At 41.8% G+C, this 23180-nt stretch overlaps 1 protein-coding gene across 1 annotated transcript in view; it reads left to right on the forward strand.

Annotated features, from left to right (window-relative positions):
• The window catches only part of babam2 (BRISC and BRCA1 A complex member 2), a 76203-nt gene that overhangs the window by 4652 nt on the left and 48371 nt on the right, over positions 1-23180 (forward strand). Inside the window, exons 4-6 of the mRNA XM_080533327.1 lie at positions 3958-4052; positions 16282-16476; positions 18307-18378. Coding sequence (XP_080389453.1) covers positions 3958-4052; positions 16282-16476; positions 18307-18378 — 362 coding nt within the window. The remainder of the gene's footprint in view (positions 1-3957; positions 4053-16281; positions 16477-18306; positions 18379-23180) is intronic.

A 23180-nucleotide genomic window follows, 5' to 3' on the forward strand; every position in this document is an offset into this window, starting at 1 on the left:
ATTTACGGCAAACCACCTCCTCCCGTTTAACACCTCTTTCCAGTCTGGAAAAATACTGCCATGTGTGTGTGTTTGTCTCTTCTCCGTCCCTGGCACAAGAAAGGGAAAATGGAACAAAAACACCCGGACACTGATAAAATTAGAATTTTGTATAACATCAGAACATTCTGAACCACCCGTGTGTTAGTCCCTCTAGTCTGATATTGAGCGGGTTATGGAGAAGTATGTTCAATTCTGCTCCTATTGCATCAAAAGCTCAATGTTGCTTTTGTGAGGACCGATGGCAGATCGAAAATATTCCAAGCATTTTTCTCAGACGCAAATATTTGTGCATGTTGTTTTCTAGGATTATCTTTTTACCCTCATTAAATGTAAGCAAGCAGTGTTGCACTTACAGGGCTTAAAGTACTCCGGCACAGTGCCGGATTTCCGGCGCAGGAGAATTAAAAAAAAAAAAAAACTGCAATTGCGGCATTGCGCCGACGTGGTGGCGGGGGCGCTGTTTCACAAATAACTTAGCTTTCGTGTTTGCTAGCGAAACAGCTGATAGTTGATGTTGACTGCTCAAGGAGAATACATATTTGAAAGTACAGAATGCCTGAGAGCCTTATATTGCATTATATTACATTATATTTTGAATGGCCATCTGGTGCCTGAATATTGTTTTTTCCTTTACATATATAATGACATTTCCACCATAAATTTATGGCGAAAGGGCACAAATTGGTGCATATCAATTCACCAGAATGCAAGAAATTAAGTGTTTGATGCTCGTTTAAGGACCCCCAGACAGCCCTGCTTCATCGGTCCCCCCCGATGTCAAACACCACTGGTACCACCTCCGCCTCATTTTGAGCCAGGAAAAACCCTGAGTAGTGACGGGAAGCCTTATGGGACGTGGTGCCAAGAAGGAGAATATAAGTGATAGTGGCTTAATAAGTAATCAGTTTGTTCTTTTAAAGACATGTATATATTTTATTCTGTATTGTTATAGTGATAGTGGCTTAATAAGTGATGCAATCAGTTTGGCCTTTTAAAGACATCTACTTTTTTATTTTTTTTATTAAGTATAAAACAGTATTATGAATGAATGAATGGTCTTTATTGTCATTACAGGTTTTCCCAATTGCTAAAACACAAAAGCCAATTCTCTAAACCAAATGACCAGTTCTCTAAACACATTTAATAAAACTAGCTCCCATTTGCCAAAACCATAAACACATTTCACATGAAGACACAATTCACAAAACACAATCCTCCTTTTCTCATAAATCTAAACACATTTTGTCTTGCTAAAACACAAGTTGCAAAAAACTCTGCTCAAAATGTCAAATTCTCAAATTAAAGCTCATGTGATGCAAAATGCTTGCCACAGTCAGCAACATTTTAACACAATGAACACACCTAGCTTCATTCATTAAACATAACGACTCAAAATTTAATGATTGTGGTGTGTGTGTGTGTGTGTGGTATAGTTCCATAAATAAATAAAAAAACATCACACCCTGAACATTGTTTTCAGTGAGTATTGTTGTGTGTAATGGATCCTCTGTAGTGTTTGCATTGAGTTGTGATACAGTACAGTATTGTACATTTGTACATTTTTCAAACCTTTATTTACGTAAAACTCGATAGGACAACAGTGCAACAACTTCGCGGCTGAACTTTAGTAAAATTTCGGACATCATATGCCATTTAAAGGGGGGAAATAGATATCTAAAAATGCATGACTATCATGCAAAATCAGCCTTACTGTAATGTAAAATATGTAATGTTAGATATAACGTTAGACAGGGAGCGCAGATTTATTTTTATGCATGACTATCATACATGTGGGAAAACTAGGGTTAGGTGCTAGGGTTACAGTAAGGTTAGGGTTAGGATTAGGGGTAGGGTCTGAGTTTGAGTTTTGAAGAGAGAAGGTGTGGTTTTGCTTATGTAGCTTTAGAAAAGTGTGTTGTGTTTAGAGTTTTGGGAAACTGGAGGAAAGTTTTGTGAAATGTGTTTTAGCAATTGAGAAAAACTGTAATACAGTACAGGTACCATACAACGAAATTTAGGAGGGGCTCCCTTGGTGCTTGGAAAAAGACTAAAAACACGAGGGCCAAGGGTAAAATAAAAAAGGGAAAAGAGCTGGTTTACATAAATAAAGGCTATGTACACTATCTACTATACTACTATACTATACAATAAAACACTGTGCTGTACTCTATGCTATGCTATAAATATCCTAACTTTTCCTATATCTGAACCTTATGTACACAAGGGTTGTCATATTGCACATAGTATTGTTGCACATTCATTTAAAGTATTAATGCATTTTAACATTGAGACATATATTTTGTATTGACTATAAAATAGTATTAATGCATTTAAACATTGAGACAAGAAGCTGTCTTCTGTACCCGCTCTCCCAATATCTCAAACTGTGACCCCCCTCCCCAAGAAAAAGTTTCAGGCACAGGATTTTTTCCCACTTTAAGCCCTGCACTTAGGTGCACTTGCACTTTTGCAAGCAAGCAGTGTTCCATGGAGTTTTTCTTTACATTTCATGTTTTCTCTACTCCATTTGCACCTGCAGTGGCAATATCAGGTTTGCAGATATTTTCTTTAATCAGGGCTGTCCTTGTGTGACAGTTCAGCCACCTGTCCCTGCAGAAGCATCAAATAATAATCAAATATTGGCCACTGAGGTGTTACGTTAAGTTGAGTATTGGTACGACCTGGGGAAAAAATGGGTTACATTCGTCAAAATACCTTATTATTTGTGTAAATTTGATTTGATTAGATTCAACTTTATTGTCCTTGCAGCGGACAAGTACTAGACAATGAAATGCAGTTTAGCATCTAACCAGAAGTGCAAATAGTGATATAAGAACATGATATAAAAACATGACATGAAAGTGATAGGTGCAGTAAGGCATGTACGGTAGTTTCGAGGTACATTTATGAGCTGTGTACAATTAAGGTAGCTTATACAGTATGGTAGCTTATGTACAGTATGTAATGTGTCCAGATGTATAAAAAGAAGCTACAGTCATGGACAAAAATATTGGCATCCCTGCACATCCCTTCTGTCAGATAATGTACAAAAAATTGTTGCAATTGAAAATGCTTTGGTATTCACATATTTATTTATTTTGTTTGCATTGGAACACAAAAAAGCAGAGAAAAAAATCTAAATCTGACATCATTCCACATCATTCCACAAAAATATTTCATATTTGGTAGCACGTCCTTTGGAAAAAAATAACTGAAATCAATCGCTTCCTGTAATCATGAATTAATTTCTTTCTAACACCTCTCTAGTCTCTACTGGAATTTTGGACCACTCTTATTTTGCCAACTGGTCTTTCACATTGAGGTCGCACCTCAGGTGTTCTATGGGATTTAGATCTGGACTCATTGCTGCCCACTTCAGAACTCTCCAGCGCTTTGTCTTAAACCATTTCTGGGTGCTTTTTGAAGTGTGCTTTGGGTCATTGTCCTGTTTTATGTTGTTCCAATAAATAAACATGTGAATACCAAAGCATTTGGGGGGAAGTGGTGCATTATCTGACAGAAGTGCCAATATTTTTGTCCATGACTGTATATCAAAGAGGTATGTGCAATGTGCAATACACAGTATGTGCAAAGGTAGTATTGTAAACATCAGTAGTGCAAAGGTAAAGATTGATCACATGAACCACTCCATTAACCATGTCATTGCCATTGTGTCCCAGGGTGGGGGATACTGAGAGTCATTGTCAAAGTATGTGTGTGTATGTAGGGGGGATCCTTCAGTGTGTGTGTGTGGGGGGGGATTTTTTATCAGAGTGATAGCTCTGTGAAAGAAGCTGTTCTGTAGCCTGCTAGTACGGGTCCTGAGGATCCCGTACTTCCTGAGAAATGATGCGCCAACAGTGGTCAATGTCGTGATCCATGTTTTACAATAGACATTCCTGTGTTTTCTGTCAGGGGATATCATCTTCAATGCACAGGATCCAGAATTACCACCAGACTTCATTTTTGGGGACGATCCTGAATTTCTGCCAGAGCCCTCAGAACTCCTGGTGAGTGTGCTTTCCTATCTCACTCATCTCCCACAGTTCACTACCAGTCAAACGTATGTTCCTCCCTGTTACTGTGAAATGGACCAACAGAGATATAGGCAACACATTCCGATGAAGGACAGGCCAACATTTCATTTAATGAACATGAACAATATTACCTAAAATATGTTTTCTCACTAGTTTGTATCTTTACACATCTGTGCTGTTTTATGAATGCTTTATTCCAGTTGATCAAATCCTTTCACTTACAAACCTCACGTGACATTGGACGCTCGTTTTTTTTCCAGCCATTGTTTGAGAGAGTCGTAATCGTTGCATGTTATTAATACTGTCTGTACAGGAAATCAATTGTGCCAAATTTGTTTGATTTATGTTTGGCACCTTGTTGCCACTTCTAAGATATCCTAAGAATGCTTAATATAAGGAGTTTCCTTTGATGTCTTGAATGACAGGCTCCTCATAGGCTACATCTTATCATACTGTATTGGGGCTAAGTTCAAACAGCTGAAACAGGATCTGAAGTGGAAACTATTTCAACACCACTAGCCTAGAGCAAACAACGCACAATGTCAACTGAACTCGCCACTTCGACAGATGCTGTGTGGTGATCAACAGGGAGTGTCGAGAGGCTGCTCTGGTTTACGGTCTGAACCATTGAGCCATACTCCCCTTTAGCTGAAAATGTACCACTGCTGGTACTGATATGTAATGATGAGTCAGCAGCCATATTTGAGCCTATGACCTCAAGTGTTCTTAGGAAAAGATGATGAATTGCATTAAGCACATCTTCTGTATGTCCTAGTTGATTTTTCAGATAGTGTATGTGTGTCGCTCAGGTTACTGATAGACTTCAGTGGAATGTGGTCTGAGGTCAAATATCTCACATTAAATCGCTTGGTTTTCTCTACAAATTTCACAAAATCTAATAACCAGTATAGCTTTCATGTTTATGTCTGCACTTTACATTATAATTATTTACCAGGATTCAGAGGGACTTACAATAAGGACATGTGTGTGAAGTAAATGAATCAGCTAGCATTTTAGCTTAATGTTTTTACACATTTTGATGAGGGTTGGGTGGTTTCCAACTTTTGATTCTGTTGAACTTTTGAACCAGCCCAAATTTAACCGCGGTTTGCGGTTTTACCATGTCATTCAAAATCACATTGTAGGGCTTTGACAGAGATGCTGAGATTGTGAATTTGTGACAGCTGGTGAAAGGTGGACCACAGCCCTATCCTTTCTGCGAACCTGCTCGAACACTTTCCATTAGTAGTGCTGAAAAAAATGCTTTAAATAAATAAATAAAAACACCGCTAAAATACTTTTGGTTCGTAATGAGACTGTGATGAGATGTCGGGACAAATTCGACTATGTATGGGACTCACTGCAACACTCACCTGAGTACAAAGCTGAGTACAAAGTGCAGAGCATGAGTGCTGTGAATCTTGTATCCATCTTCTGAGGAGAAGCGGTCACGTGACACATGATTATGATTGCTTCTAAATTGTATTTTTTGACAGGTTACTTATTTGACAAATTACGTTGTTTACAAAAGGTTCTGTCATCACTTTCATAGCATCATCAACCACACAGGCCGTGGTACTGGACAAACACTTTGCCTGGTCAAAGGTATTGACAAATACCGTTGCTATTATACCAAAAACGGTATAACCGTATAACTGCCCAACCCTAATTTGACATGAGTAAACACAAGTTGGATTTTGATAATGCAATCCAGCGCCACGCTGTTCCAAAAATCCAGTACAAGTGGGTATGTTTGGGAGCTTTAGTCAGGAAACAGCCTAGTTCAAAGGCTCTCAGGAATTGGACATGGGTGGGCACAGAGGTTTGGATGTTCATTGGTTAATGTTCACTGCAATAATTGTTTGTCTCTGTGGAAAAGTCCCAGCTGGAAGAGTCTGAAAATTACGGACAGAAGACAAGACGCTTGGAGGCTTGGCAAAACACCCTTGTTGTTGTTGCTATTACTACAGTGTCTTAAAGTTGTCCACATGGCTATTTTTGAGACGATTTAACAGAGAGACGCTAAATTCCCCTGCCTCTGTCAGAGTCTGGGAAACGCAAGGGGAATATTGCTCATCGTCTCGTAAATCCAGCTGCGCACATAAGGGGAAGTACCTTCATTTCGCCAGCGCTTGGCAGCCTCTGTGTTTTCTCTCTCCTACTCTGTCTTACTCTGTCATTTTGCCCATGCCTTCATAATCCCTACTTTTTTTCCCTCTCTCTTCCTCGCTACTCCCTCTCTCTCTCTCCATGTTCAGTAAGTCTCTTACTCCCTCTCTCTTACTCTATAAAACCCTGTTTCCTCTGTGTTTCGGTACATTTATCACTTCCCACCATTGACTTGTAGGCAGACCTCCCTTTCTCCAGTAATCGCAATGAATCAGGTCACAAACTGGAAATGGCAGGGATGGAGTTTGGAAAGAGCCAAAAGTAAACAATGAAACAGGGGACAGAGGAGACTTTTTTCTTATAGGAAGAAGAATTTGCAGCAGTTGCATAAACTAGCCTACCTTTTGACATGCATGACATGCGGAAAACAGTGTGGCCCATTTGCGCTAGCCTGTTCTCTCAAAGGACCTAGGTTAAACCTGGTCTTTTTGCATCCCTTCAAGGGTTTAAAGAGGCTCATTTGACAGAAACGTCTTAATGGCATGTAAGATAATGATACTTCTGTCTCCTGATCAGTGGGTGGTGCACTCTGATACATACAGTACCATTATAACTGTGTATACCATGCACATATGATTTGGCTCACTGCCTAAGGCCAGCATTTATCTTTTGATGTGAGATAGAGATTTGGCTCATACAGAGTTTGCTTATTGCATGCACCTAGGAAGACAACACAACTTATTTACTTGGTAGGTTTGGTTGCAAATCCTAATATTATTATTACAAAACATATTATGGATGTCGTGGCACGCTCTCGGTGCCTCTCCAGAGCAGGAAGCTTCTTAAAGACCACCTCCACCCTGGTCACCACCTGTTCAGCCTGATGCGCTCTGGAGTGAGGTACAGGAGCATAAAGGCTAGAACAAACAGGCTGTCCAACAATTTCTATCCATGGGCCATCAGAACACTGAACAATACACATAAGACTTAAGACATAGACATACATGTTCATAAATGTTCATCTTCAGGTGAAAAAAGTGCAATAGAAATGTGCAATAATTCTATTCTAAGTGCCTATTTATACATTTATATATTTTTACAGTATTATTACAGTATTATAACGCCACTGACCTCATGTCTTTTAGCTTGCTTTTATAGTTGTTTTTATTTTCTTAAGATTGTTGTCTTTATTTGCACTTATGACACCACAGACCTCATTGTCTCTTAGCTTGTTTTATAGCATTTTCGCTTTTTAATTGGTCGAGTGTGTAATATTTGTCGTTTTTCTGTTTTTGCACCTTCAGAAGAACCACTACAATTTCATTGTACAGGCAACTGTACAAGGACAATAAAGTATATTCTAGTCTATTCTATTATGTACATAACAAGAACATTCCAATACAATGTCAACACACATCTTTGCCAAATACACATATCTGGTAATAAATATTTGAAGTACATTGAGTGCACTGTTATTGCACTTGAACAGAAGCAACAATTTAGTTTTTCACCCAAGGTGGTAAACACTAGTTGAGTTCTTCTCAGTGCCTTGTAGAATTCCTGAGGTCTCAGCAAATTGTTCCTCTTGTTTACAGCCGGCTGAGAGTATTATTAGCGTACTCCATTTTATTCTTAAAGGGCCTCTTGTAGGTTTGTCTCCACTGTCTCCAATGAGGCTGAAGCACACCACAGGTCTGTCCTCAGATCAACATATGCAATTTTAGGGACACTCTCATACCTTCATTATGCCAAAGGGTTTATTTGTTTAAACATGATATTGCCACGGTCATTTTAGAGGACATTCTAAAACGTTTATGCTGTTGACGTCATTGTACGTTAATAGGGTGAAGCTGAGAGGTAGATTTGGCTAATTGAAAGTTCCAACTAATACAGTTATGTTTTGAAGGCACTAAGCATGCCGTGAAACCATGCTCAAGGACTGGACTGTCTGAGAATATTGTCTTAGGAGTAAGTAGCTACAATATGCATGACACCATTATAATTACCACAAAGTTCATTAGGTCAGACGTTGTTGATGCTTTACTTCTCAAAAAACCCTCAAACCCTACTGCAAAATAAGCTCTTTCAGCTCAGAAACCACCATCATATGTGATGAAAGAGACTCATAGGCAAAAATAGAAGTTACATTTTAAGGAAAAAGAAAAACCGCATGCATGGCCACAGCAACACATCATCACCAGTTCTTAACAGATGATTCCATGCATATTCTTTGAAACGGAAAGCCATTGAAATAGAGAATATATTATCAGAGTTGTTAATACTTGTCCATATGAGCAGAGGTCTAAGCTGGTAACTTGTTGATTGTGAGATATCACTGTACATTCTGTCCTGTGCCCAAGTGGGCTTTGATGTTTCTAGGTGTTGTAGTGGATGCTTGTTTTCTGTAGCTTGCGTGGGTGAGTGGTTGTTTGTTAACGAGGGAATATAGCTCTTTCCCGAAAGTGCAGTTCACAAACATATTCAACACCACCCAGCCCATGGTTATCGCCCACCAAGGCCACCCCCTGCCAGATTCTAACCTCAAGACTCATTAAGAATGCATTCTTAATAGGTTATAATCCCTTCAACCACAGCAGCCAGCTCCATATAGCCATTAAAGGAGACTCTATGCCACATGAGGGAAAAAGTTTTTGGGATGAATAGGTGTATTAAAGGAAAGAGAGTCACTGTCTCATATATGACCTGGAAATGAAACCAATGTGACTTACAATTGCCCTGTTTACTTTAATCGTCACTTTAGTAGGCTGACACATTTGTAGTGGCAAAACCTAATGACTTCATCCTTGTGTTTTTAATTGGCGGTTATGTGTCTGCTGAAAAAAGAGTGGTTAATTGCGGTAAGCGTGCTGAGACAGTGGTCGGAGTTTGGAATAGGCTGGAACATGTGACATTATTATGGGCATGGGAAACGGAGAAAGATCAAAGAACATTTAACTTGTGGAAAGTGCACAGGAGGAATGACTAAATGTGTAGGACTGGTCTAGCAAGCCCCCCCCCCCCCAAAAGAGCCCAAAACATAAAGGTATCTTCCTTCCTCAGGGAACCGGTTCCAGAGAGCATTCCTCATTGCTGTTTCTTCATGGATTTATAATGCTAACAGCTGTTTTTGTCCGATGACCAGTTAAATGTTCAGTTTTAATTGTTCCCTTTAATTGACCGACTTGATTTTTCATATCCAATAACCAACTTTCAACAAGCTAATGGACTACTAGTGGTGGTCTTACTTTGCTTCCTAGAAGGTATTACTAATTTCAAATGATCCCTAGCATGCCCCCATCCAAACCAATAAAGTTCCCAAACCCGAACTTGGCAGCCCCCCTTCCCTCATTCCCTTCAGGGCTACTGTTTCCCAGCAGCCCACAGTGGGGCGACTCATTAGCTTATAGAGGAGGCCCTATGGTAACACTCTGGCTGACTCTCCCAATCCTTTTAATTGGTATAGAGTGGCTTGGCTTGACTGGGGAGGTACAGAGCTAGCACAATAGAGAGTGGTGTGGCCACATGAACACACCCAAGCTGATGACAGCAATACGGTTGGGAACGGCCGCTAGGGAGCAGCTGGGAAGACGGCAGGGGGAGAGGAAACGGCAGACCTGAAGGGAGGAAGGAAAGGAGAGGAGGATTGGAGACGACCCATTTGTCACATGGCACACCACGTAGTAGTTTTTTTATAAATTCAATGACTAATTTTGTCTTACAGTAAGTGTAGGTCAGTGGGGAGTTTGACTTGGAAAAATGTGTTCTGTGTCGAAGCTTGGTGTAGCGCTTGTTGCGCAAATGCCACATGTGTGCTCTCCAGCAGAGGATTGAATCCTACTCCCACATTTGTGCACTGTTCTGTCTACTCCTACATTCATGAATTCCACTGTCCTTCAAACCTTTTTGGGTGTTATATTATTATGCTGGGGGTAAAACTGTAATAAATGTCTGAGATGTGTCAAATGTCAGGGTCGATCCTTTTTCAAATGAATCGATAGCAAAGGTTAGTCTTAAAAGTCAAACCGTATATCAAATTCACCTGTTAATTACTTACTGAAGATGTTCTTGTCGTCTTACTATAAGGTTTAGCACTGTAGCTGGGTAGTTGAAAACAGTCATGGCAGACCTCTTTTTCCTCCCGTTTTTTCTGCCTGATAGCAAGATACTTTAGGCAACAACTGGCGTACAAAAACATGCCTGTACCACAGTTATTTACACACAAACAGCAATCATCGACCGGTTACACTTATTTTGTATACCCTCAGTCCCTCTCTGGCCTCTACTTTCATTCGTCTTCCCCTCTGTCCCTCTCCTTGTCTGTAACACAGTATGTCATTTGTTTGGTCAAGACATGTACAGACCTCCACTGAAACAACCTTTTGGGAGTTTCCCAGGGAATTTGCATGTGTCTCGACCCCTGTGTGTGTGTGTGTGTGTGTGTGTGTGTGTGTGTGTGTGTGTGTGTGTGTGTGTGTGTTCACCTGTGTCTCCATGTCCTCTAGCCGCAACCCCCTGCATGTCCCTACCTGTTCTCTCTGACGCCACTTAACTTTTGAAAGCACAGAGGCAGACTATTAGCTTACCTGCATTAAAGGTCCTCAGGCCTGCTGAAAAAAATCAAGTCACAAGTCATTTTAGGGAGACATAACGATATATAGCCCACTCACTCCTGACTCCGCAATGGGATTTGCCCACATCCAGGATACCCATATATAATTGCCAGATGCTTTGTATGTGGGACTTTTCTTTTTGGTAAGCCTCACATTGCTTTCTTTGGATGAAGTCAGGTCTTTCCAGCGTCATTAGTGACAGAACATTTACAGATATAACTTGTTACAGAAACCACTTTAAAGCTGTGTTGCATTAATCTGGGTTGTTATAAACAGTAGTTGTTGTTATGTCAGCTGAGGAAACATATCTGCCAGTGGCTTTGGCAGTTAATGTCATTAACAATAACAGGCTGTTTGTAGTGTAGTTAGGCTAGGCCAGAGATAGCTGAGTGCTTGCTTCAGTTTCTTTCTGAGTGCTTGCTTCAGTTCTGGCATTGCCAGCTGCCTATTGCTTGAAGTTCTCCCTAATTTAACAGCAGCACTATAATTATATGTTCAAGAGTATGTTCTACCTTTTATTTAACTGAGATTTTTTGAAAACTGCATGTAGAGACACAGTATTTTACCTGACCCTCTACCTGTGTTTTCAATGTATATACTGTGCACACATCTAACTTGTTCATCTTAAGCCCATATTCGGATGAGATTAGTATTATCTGGGGACCACTGGTAATTTGTAATAATTACGGAGGTCGTCTGTGTTCTTAATCCCATGCGAATCAGCCATGTCCATAAAAATGTCTGTAAAACTTCCACCGCGAATTAGCCTACCTACCGTATACCGTAATTCACTGAACTCAGAGGTCCTATGATCATACTTATCCCCTTTGAGTCGACATGTCAGTGATTCGGGGTGAGTTTGTTTTCTTCTGCCCCTTCTTTCTGCCATGTGTTCCAGCACTAACCAATGCCTGTTGCGCTTGTTGTTCATGAAGTGGCTGTTACACAGAGCCATGACATCAGATCCGGGGGAATGTCAGTAAATTCGAGTAAACCACAGATTTCTCTTATCCTGTGCGAATGCTCAACATGAAACACAGACACTGAGGGGGTCATTTCTAAATTACATGAGGTCCCCAGATAACACTAATCCCGTCCGATTAGGGCTTTAGACAGTGTAATTGAAATTCACCTCTAGCCTTTTCTTATGCTATGTGATGAGACATACACAAAATGTTAGCTATTATTGCCATATTTTGAAGTTAAACAAGATAATGTAATTTTGGTGTGTGTGTGTGTGTGTGCATACGTTCACACATGTAGGCATTCACCCACAGCCTTCCTCTTTTCTAATTGCATGATGTGATGATCTGGGATTTATTTTGCAGTCATACAAGGTCATGAGTTGTTGAAGGTAAAAAGCTGATCTTAGTTGTTGTTACTTGTTTTTCCCATCCATTTAGGATTATGACTCCTCTGAGATGTTAGGGCTTGTACAATAAGTCATTGTTGTTAATTTGGCTGAATCCCACTGAGAAATGCAAGGTAAAACCAATCCAAGTTTTCTCCAATTTGTGAAAAGGAAACTTTCCCAAACATTCTCTACCACTTTAGTAGCCAAGCGGGGTGCTCTTCCCTTGGTTGGTCCAACACACCCACTGTAAACATAGCAATCAACCTCAGATGGCCTATAAAGAGAGTTGCAGCGACCTGGGCATAGTGTACCAACCGTTGTTCCCTCTTCCTTCCTATTCTTTGGAATAACGAGTCCCAGCTTTTACTGGAGTTTATTATTGGCAGAGCTCACTGACAGATCTGGGAAAAGTTTCATCAGGCCTTGCTATTGTTGTAACCAGGGATGGTTGATAGGAAGGAATTGTTCAACACCAGCTGATGGATGGGAGGAAACTGGGCCACAAGCACTAAGACCAAGTGGGGACACTCATGTTGGTGCTCACAATCATGTCATGGGTTTAGGCCAGCACAGCCACTGACCCACGAAAGTAGTTGCCAAAAAAGGGGTCTTCTTTCAACAAGTCGTGTGATGTTTCACACACGATGCATGGTTTCTATCTCAGGAACACTACGGGCTGAGAATGCCAAGTGTCTTAAACACATGACAAGAGCAATTTAGTGTGATCTTAGACTTGGCACTCTCCGGGGGCGAAACAGGGTGCGAGCCCACACTTGAATTAGAGAGTAGCTGAGATTAATTTAATACTTGGGAGTTTTTAATGCCTCGTACTTTCAAGTCAACAGCGATTTATTGGATCAGGTTGCCAGCATCTATAAAAATCACATTAAATACGCAAAAACAAATATTTGCCCTGGCCTATATAATTATCTTGAATTTTCAGATGCCAGCCCCCCTCTTTAAGTACTCAAATAAATATTGGATCGAAGTTGCAAATAAAAGACACGACACAGTCGGATGGCACAGGAAGACATAATTCTGTCAGCTTGGGTCTCCTCAGTGTGAGGGGGCCTAGTTTAGGCCTACAGCTTGTTTTTATGAACATAATATCTTTCTGTAACATGCTGTACTCTGTCTTCTTGACTTCTTCTTTCTATTTGTTCCCAATTGATGTGAGCATGATACATTATGCCCAATATGCTTTTTGAATTTCCCAAAGTGTGAGCTTTTGAGTAAACACAGTTGACTTTTTATAGCTACAGTTTTATTTAGGGAATATAACGCCACTTACCCTAAAAGCCTTTCCATCAATCAATGAATAAAATATTATTTGTTTCACGCTTTTAAAAGGATAGTTCACCCAAATTACAAAATCACATAATTGGTTCCTTACACTGAAAGGAGTCTATGACAAGGACAGACTTCAATCTTGGTTCTGTTTATCTGGGCTGTGTCACTAACTGCTAACTGATGGCTTGTTTAACGCATCATACAATGGAAGTCAATGTACCCTAAATTAACACGTTTGAATCTTAATGCCCAAATTCTCTGAAAAGATTCAATGACTTGATTTAAATTACTTTGAGATGATTCGGGCATGACATTTTCAAACATGCTCAAAGTAATTTAAATGATTAACTGCTATTTCCACGGAAACATAAGGGAGCCCATCTATGTGAGTCAGCAGTGTGTAAACATTGCATCACAATGTTGCATGCAGACCTTCCTTTTCTTATTGGCTTTTTTTTTCTCCGACCTACCGGTAAGACTAGAAGACCTGTGAGGAGCAAGACATATCAGTTTACTTGATACTGTACATTGCCAGCATGCTTCTGTCCAATAGTTCCCCCCACCCCCACCCCGACCTCTCCTCTCCCTTCAGTGTAGTTTCAGTAATAAGCTTGGTCACAATCCTGACACAGCACTTCCTCAGTCCCTCTTCAGTTTCAGCTCATTTCTGCCCCAAGGCCCTGCTGCCTCTTTGGACAATGCCTGTCCTTGTTTGCATCTCCCCCTCATTTCGGGAATCCCAGCGTTGCTGGTAACCACTCGCGGCTCAGGATGATGAGGTCACTGGCACTGAATAGCCCTTGCCCTTGCCCCTGCTTTCCCCTCCGATGGCAGGAGGGGTGTGATCTGCTGAAGAACAATGGACGCTTTCTCCTGATGCGTTAATATGGCCAGACAGACAGACAGACAGACAGACAGACAGACAGACAGACTAACATGGTCAGACAGTAGATGGGGTTGGCTATTTTTGGCACCATTGACCCCTCCTAACCACACACTGAAGGCCATAGTAGTTATTTTATCTCTACTTTTCTCCAGAATTGGACTGACCCATAGCTGATTGAAATCCAACTACCCGAAATACAGTTAAGGGCATTGAGAGGGTTGAGAGCAATACCACAACATGAGAGGACCACTTGCATCATCTGGCTCAGAATGGAATTGCAGTTATGTCACCATGACTCCATCATTGCTTGAAGTCTAGTCATAGTTTGGGCATTTAGATTTTGGTTCAGAATGGGTCAGACACAGGGATATTTTTGACATGGATACTTGAAGGCTTCAGTCATGGACTGTGTTTCATTACCATTTTGGTTCAAAGTTCATCCAGTTCAAGCCAAGGTGGAGCAGATTCTAACCACATTTCTGCCGTGTTCCCACTGGGCCATACCTGTTGCAACCCAATAAAGGCATCATTTTATTCTGCCTCCCACCCTGTCTTTAGCTGCTGAGCGATCATGATGTTTACTATGAACGCTATACTCTCTTCTCTTCCTCTCCAATGCCCCTGCGGGCACACATTTTCAGCACTCCGCAGCTCCTCTTCATTTTCTACCAAATCATTTAGATTTGATCAGCAAACTGCTAGCTCGCCCTGTGATGTTAGTGATGTTAACTTAAGCAAGTTTTGCTCAAATGTTCAACTATTCAGCTCCATGGATCTTCCTTCTCCCCAGCCGTATGCATGTCAGCTAAGTCTGCAGATGAGGAGATTCATCTGAAAATGAGTGAGTGAAAATCTGGCCTGATAGGAAGAGAGTTTAATGATCATAGTTAACATCATGATCACTCAGTGTTTAAAGGGCACTGTCATTTATAAAATGAAGCCGAGAGTGACAAAACGCATTCATTATTTCTCTCATGCGTTTGTGTTTCCTCGTCCAACACGTTTCCTGCCATTTGTTTTCGCACGGTGTCACTTGAATTAATATTGAGCATTTATGTTGCTCCTGCGTCAGCTGGCAATTTCCACTTCCGAGAGGGAAAACATCCTGTTTGGTAGAATTAGGCCAGTGGAAGATTTTGGGTCGGTACAGTTTACTGATTCGTGACAGGTGGTTGCATGTGGGTTTGTTTTTTTCTTGTTAATTTGCATACCTGTTCCCGGCTTCAGTCAGCCAGGTCAATGTAGTTTGGCGCTGCTTATGCAAATGAAGTCTGCTTGTGGGAGGAGAGTCATTGTAAATGTACAATGGACTTTTTTAGACACAGAAGTGTTGGGAAGTCAGTAACTCAAATAGACTGCATAGACATGATGGCAGTATTACAGCACTCAGATTAGTGTCACTAAATATGCCCTAACTACACCTAGAGTATATCTATAGCTAATATGAGCACAGTGAATGTATTCGATGCCTGGCCAAACTGTTGTGTATCCCAAACAAATCTGAATTGGTTGTGTCCTTAGTATCCTTATCCGCCACATTGAAACAATATCCTTTTCCATCACTGCAGTTTCTCTTGAAGACTTTCCTCACCAACTTTTGTAGCCAGTTCTCTTGGCCAATCTGGCAAATGAAGTCAGAGCACTTAACCAACACACCACATGTTGCATCAGGATATCCTGTGACGTGACCCTCTAATGCTAAAGGAAGAGGGGATTGCTGGGCTGTGAGATTAACATTATTCCTTTAATGGATTTCATTGAGGCTCTCTCAAACCTTATCTTTTATCTGCCATTGTGTTTTCAATCTCTTTCATCTTCTCAATCAATTTCCCTCCTTCTAAACTGCCCTCTAAATAAATTGGAAAAAAATGTAAGACTGGTTTCAAGATTGTGAAATTTTAGTGAACTTCCCCTTTAAACCCATCTGATAATTGCTCCTCTCTTCTCCTCTAGCACCTGGCTGAGTGGGATGCGGGTGACCCTGAGTGCCTGCTGCAGCTGGTGAAGGAGCTGATTCAGCAGTACCACCAGTACCAGTGCCAGCGTCTGCGTGAGAGCTCCAGACTGCTCTTTGAGTACGACAGCCTGCTGGAGAACCCCAACTATGGCCGCAGCATGGAGATCTACGCCGGGCGCATGAACAGTTGGGTACGGTTCACAACTTAACCTCTTCTGCGTCTGTGCCCAGTTTCCTACCTCTCTTAATGGGCATGTAACCCCAAGGAACTGAGTGTTATGCTCAGTAAGGCCATACAAAATATGAATTATTTAACCAATGCCCCGTTTCAACCCCCCCAAAAAAGAAAAAAAGATGCTAAATGATTATAATGTATAATTATTCGAATTATTATACATTAATATGGTTAATGCAAAATTAGCTGAAAAATACATTTATAATAATTTTCTAGCAGCTGAAACCTGAAAGTAGAGCAAGGGAGAGTTACGGTAGTTATTTTTAGTGATTAAAAGTTAGGAAACTCAGAGTTAGTTTAGATCTGCATATAAGGCAAGACCTGATGAACACAATGAAAAAAAAAAAAAAATCATATTTAGTATCTCAACTAGCTGACAGCTGTCTTAGTGCTGTTCAAAGTTTAATGCAATTTTAAAATGGCTAGAATTGAATATGCTTTATAGGTTTCAACCTCCATGGTGTCAAACATGGAAACATTTTAAATAGCAGCATTTTCATTAAAGCCACAATTACAAATAATGTATACTGTGTGACCACTGGATTTGGATAAATACCGGTATGACTTAAAAATAGCATTATGAGGTAATTACAACTGTCTCACCTTTCCCTAACCAAAACACCAATGACATAGAGTTGAGGCACTCACCTTACTTTTCTGAAAATGAAATCTGTTAAACAATTAATGAAGTTGTTCATCAACTAAGGGAACTAAATACAAAAAACTGTGTTGGAGAATACCATAGCCAAGATGCTGGGATGTAATGTTAATCTGTATTTTGAGTCAACTGTCCACAAGCATTTAAACACAGAGAAATATAGAAAAACCTAAAGAAACATCCAGGTCCAGACAAAACTCTACCAGTTCAGCTGTCTCCAGGGTCAGCAAATGAACAACAAGGTGAATGTGACTATCACAGGACAGCCATGTGAAATGGCGGATTATGCTAGGTGAGGATGCTTGTTCCTGACGTGTGTGTGTGTGTGTGTGTGTGTGTGTGTGTGTGTGTGGTGTGTGTGTGAGTGAGCGTGTGCGTGTGTGTGTGTCTGTGTGTGAGAAAGAGAGTGTGAGAGTGCAAGTGCACACGCAAACCTATGTGTGTGTGTACACTTGTATTTACGTGCGTGTGTGAGACACACTCTAACTCTCTCATCCATACACAGTCTGACCTTCCATAGTTACAGCACAAAATGTCCTATAGTTGTGCTCTGTTGGAGAAAAGAAACAGGAAAAAGGTTGCACAAAATACAAGAAAAGGTTGCACAAGGTTTTTAGAGGGCTTTCGTGCACATGGCTATTCTGTCTTTGCACATGAGATTATCCTCATACGGATGTGGTTAGGCTTGGTGTGGTCTATCGAGTAACAGACTATAATAGCAGTTAAGGTCATCCTGTTCATTAAGTACCTCATATCCTTTAGTCTTTTTCGAATTGGAACAATTATCAGCATCAAGCAACTACATTTATTGTTTCCTTTCTTTCCTTTACTAATCCAATTATTATTATTTTTTTAATTTTACAGGATTTGTCAAGTGATTTTTCCCCTCAAAAGACCAATTTGTCTTTCATTTGCCAAAAGAAAATATATCAAAACATGTACAGTATATCTGCAATCACATTTACAATTCATGCCTGCTACTCCTAATCGTTCCCATGCAGACTGCAGTCATACAAGCAAAGCTAAAGCTCCTGCATTATTTCCATATGACCTGTGTGTTTTACCCTGAGCATGTACTGTGTTGGTACACGGTGTGATGTTCTTTCCCTGCCTTACTTGTTCCAAAAGGGGGAGTTCTCCGCTCGCTTCCTTCTCAAGCTCCCTGTGGACTTCTGCAACATCCCTGTCTATCTCCTCAAGGTAAACACCATTCCACCCCTTCTTTTACATGTGTGTGCGTACACACACGCGCACACACACGCGCACACACACACACACACACACACACACACACACACACACACACACACACACACACACCACCTTTCTACATTATCCCTTTAAGCATGCAGCCTTGCATGTGGTAGATTTTTCTGTGTGCCGTATACAGTGTATTCAAATTCTGTGTGTGCGGTGTTTGTATGTTTGCATGCGCGCACGTGTGTGTGTGTGTGTGTGTGTGTGTGTGTGTGTGTGTGCGTGTGTGTGTGTGTGTGCGTGTGTGGATAATGTGTGTGTGTGTGTGTGTGTGTGCGTGTGTGTGTGTGTGCGTGTGTGGATAATGTGTGTGTGTGTGTGTGTGTGTGTGTGTGCAAGCAGGCAGGCTGTGGTCGCTGGGGCTGTGAGTTGACTAATCAGCACCCCGTCACTCCCTATCAGCTCTGAGCTGCGTGGTGTCTGCAGGCTGCGCAGACCAAGCTCTCTCTCTCTCTTCCTCCCTCCCTCCCTCGCTCTCGCCTCTCCATCCCGTCTTTCTCTGCGTATATGTTGTAGGGCCCGGGAGGACCCAGCTTGCTGGCCTTTTCCAGCCTGGACTGTGTTTGTGAAAGGAAATGATGTTAAACATAGGGAAAACAGCAGCCATCATCAGCATCACAGCCTTTCGTCCTCATGTCTCTCAGCACTGAAAAATAGCAGTCTCTTGGGACTAAGTTAGCTGTGAGTGGATTGGGCAGGATTTAGGCGTGCATTTCTCAGTCCAGATTGAGTGTGAAACCATTGTAGGTCAGTGTCAGTCTTTTACATCCTTGGGCTGAAACGGCTTTTGACATATCCTGAGGTGTGCACAGGTAGTGAATCTTTGAAAGTTAGTTGTTGCCTGAGTGTCTTGGGGTGTTTGGGAAGATGTTCAAAAGCTAGTCAGACACATCAACACCTTGAGACTGTGGGAGATTTGTGGCTGCTGATGTAACCATCAAAAGAGTCCTCTTTTGTCAAAACTGTTATAAGAAAAGGGGTCTAGCCTATCGATGTTCCTGTCTCCGTCATCATATCATGTCCATAGTGACACACACACACCCACACACATACAGAGCAGTGTATATATCTCAGCTATAGATGGCGTCATGTTGGAGGAAGGTTCATACCATCATCAAGGGACCATAGAAGACATCAGGAACAGCATCCACGTACAGACGGGAAGTGTTGAAAATACACCTCATCCTCCCGCACATCCCAAAGGAACTAGCTTTGCGAGTTTCTTAGGAGCAAGAAGACGCTCAGAGCGGAAATGCACTCTACCTCAGACCAATGGCCTGACTTTGCAAGCGACAGTTACATTACAATGGTTTCAATCATGGATGTTTTTTCTCTTTCAAATGTGTTCATTGACCCTCTAAATTACAGGGTTGCCCAGTACCACACTAACGATTTGACGTCTGACTTTCCTGTTTTCACTTATTGTCAAGATGTGTGACGTACGGTTATGGTAACAGCTGGCAAGTTAGCCAATTGAGGTTTAGGTTGTATCATGTTTTGTAACACTGACTGGAGGCACCTGTCTGATCATTATCTGATCATTAGGTGGGAGGGGCTGCAAACATGATTATCAATGAATCCCCATTTCTATCTGGAAGGTTAGAGAGTGACAGCCTCTGCGACAGCTTCCTGACACAGAGTCTGCGGGAGTTCATCGAGTAAGGTCTGAGAGGAAGGCCAAAATACTAAGTATCTTGTATTTCATTTGTTTGTTTTTGGCTACTCAGAGTGCATTGAGCACTACCTACATCTTGTATTGCCAACACACCCTCAATCTATCTACTGACTAATATCACAATGTGCTCTCCCCATTCCTGTTAGTTCATCCCTCAGGAGAACACTACACACCCCCTCACAACTAGGGGTGGGCATCGACGATCGATAATTGATCGATAAGGATCTTGGTCGATCACAAAATAAAACATTTGGTCGATCACAAAAAAAAAAAAAAAAAAATTTTTTTTTTTTTGTGATCGACCAAATGTTTTATTTTGTGATCGACCAAGATCCTTATCGATCAATTATCGATCGTCGATGCCCACCCCTACTCACAACCCTTCCAATCTATCCACCATGCTCAGCCGACCACAACCTCATTGTCGAACTGACAGTCAGCGGTCCAGAAAGCGGAGGCTAGCTCAGCTTATGCCAGTTTCATGTCCCTCCAATTCCTGGCCCTCACAGAGACATGGATCACACCGGAAAACACAGCTACTCCGGCGGGCCTCTCTGATGCCTACTCGTTTTCTCACTTTCTTTTTTTCTCTGGAATGCTTGACCTTCTTCTCTCCATCGACTTTACCATATCCTACTCTCCCCCGACTCATAAGGCGGGCAATCAGCAAGACCTCGTCTTCACTAGATCCTCCCATACCTCTAACCTTACTGTTACCCTCCTTCCCGTTTCTGATCATCATTTTTGTATCATTCTCCCTTCCCCTCAAATCCACCCCCTCCCAGTCAGTCTCTACCCACACTGTATCTTCTCCCCCACCACTCTCTCTCTCTCTTCCTCTGTCATATCCTCCCTACCGTCAATTGAATCCTTCTCCTTTCTATCCACTGATACAGCATCCTCCACCCTCCTGTCTACTCTCTCCTCATCCTTCGACTCTCTCTGTCCAATGTTCTTAAGGCCAGTACGATCCTCTCCACACACTCCTTGCCTCTCTGAAACCCTGCAAGCTTGTAGAATAGAGCTCTGGGCAGCTGAGAGGAAATGGAGAAAAAACGGCATTGGAAATGGAAAAAACCCTTGAACGTGCTTTATCTAACCAACTATCTCAAGTATCTCCTGCAGAACAACCTCTTTGCCCCTCAACAATCTGGAATTAAGACTGGGCATTCTACTGAAACGGCTCTCCTTGCTGTCACGGAGGACCTCCACTCTGCTCAAGCTTCTTCCCTCTCCTCTGTTCCCATTCTCCTTGACCTGTCTGCCACCTTTGATTTGATTTGATTTGATTGATCAGGATCCCCCCCTAGTCTTGCTGTGGTCCACACAAAACAAGAAATCATCACAACATATAACAAAGAAGAAAAACATCAACATACCTAACAACACAATAACAAAAAAAAAGAATTAAAAAAGTCAGCAATCCTCACAGCCTTAGTTTTTAGTGAGCATCACAAAACACAAAGTTGTGTGTATCAGAGCTGAGTGTAACCTGCCTATACAAACAGACAGGGGTTTTCAGAACATTAAACATTTTTACAAATGAAAAAATTATGTGATGCTTAACCTCTCATCAACTTTTAGCCGGAAGAGTCGGTCATGCATGTCGTTTATATTTGCTGTCATTGTGCACTGCAGGGGACGCCGAGCCCGTTGTAGCTTCCCTAGATGTGTTTCAGTAGTGCCTGACCAGACCACTAGGCAGTAATCTAATTGTGATAATACTAGGGTCTGCAGGACATGTTTGGTCAGATGTGGTGTTAAAAAAAAAAAAAAAACATCTCTTGACTACAGATATGTTTCTCTCCATCTTTTGCACAAGTGAATCTTATGTCTTGACTATGTTGGTTAATAGTCTAAAATTACATCAAGAAGCTTTGTTTCCTGTACTTGCTCAATAGAAAAAAAAGATTCAGCTGTGGTTTATAGATTAATGAGTTTTTTTTTAATCCAAATGCAATGCTCTTAGTCTTAGATATGTTCAGGACAAGTTTGTTTTCAGAGATCCAGTTAAATACTATCTGCAACTCTTTATAGAGGGCTGAGGTGATTACCTTAACTTTTTAAGCAAGTGGGAGATCATTTGTAAAAAATCGAGAAGAGCAGTGGTCCAAATGAAGAGCCCTGCGGAATCCCACACTGCATGTCCTAGCATTTGAGAGGCTTCTGTTAAAGAGAACAGAGTAAACCACCCGATACTTCTCTCCACACTCTCAGAACTGGGCATCTCTGGCTCTGCACTCTCCTGGTTTTGCATCTTACCTGGCTGATCACTCTTACCAGGTGACGTGGGGAGGATCGCTGTCCTCTCCAAGAGCCCTCACCACCGGGGTCCCCCAGGGCTCTGTCCTCGGGCCCTTACTGTCCTCCCTCTATACCAAGTCTCTTGGCTCAGTAATTTCCTTACATGGTTTCTCCTACCACTGCTACGCAGACGACACTCTTCCTGTCTTTCCCCCCCTCTGACTCACAGGTGGCAACACTCTGCGTGTCTTGCAGACATGTCTGCTTTGATGTCAGCCCACCACCTCAAGCTCAACCGTAACAAGAATGAGCTGCTCTTCCTCCCTGGGATCTCCATCACAATAGAGAACATTACAGTGACCTCCTCCCAGACAGCCAAGAACTTTGGTGTAATCCTCGACAACCACTTATCTTGTGCGGCAAACATCCCAGCGACAGTACACTCCTGCAGATTTGTCCTCTACAACATCAGAAGGATACACCCATTGCTCACCAGAGAAGCAGCTCAACTACTCGTCCAGACACTGGTCATTTCCCGCCTTGACTACCGGACACACTCCTGGCCAGGCTCCCTGCCTCTGCCATCAGACCTCTGCAGCTCATCCAGAATGCTGCCGCCCGTCTGGTGTTGAATCCCCACAAATTATCCCTCTCTGCTCTGCACCCATCACTGGTTCCCGATAGCAGCTCACATTAGATTCAAGACCCTTCCTACATGTAAGCAATGGTCAGCCTCCACACATCTGCCCATTCACTCTGCTCCTCCACCTCTGCTGGCCAACTGGCACCACTGCTTCTACGGGGTTGCAGCAGTCGCACTACCGGG

This window comes from Nansenia antarctica (genome assembly GCF_963989245.1).
Source record: "Nansenia antarctica genome assembly, chromosome: 1".
NCBI classification, from domain to species: domain Eukaryota; kingdom Metazoa; phylum Chordata; class Actinopteri; order Argentiniformes; family Microstomatidae; genus Nansenia; species Nansenia antarctica.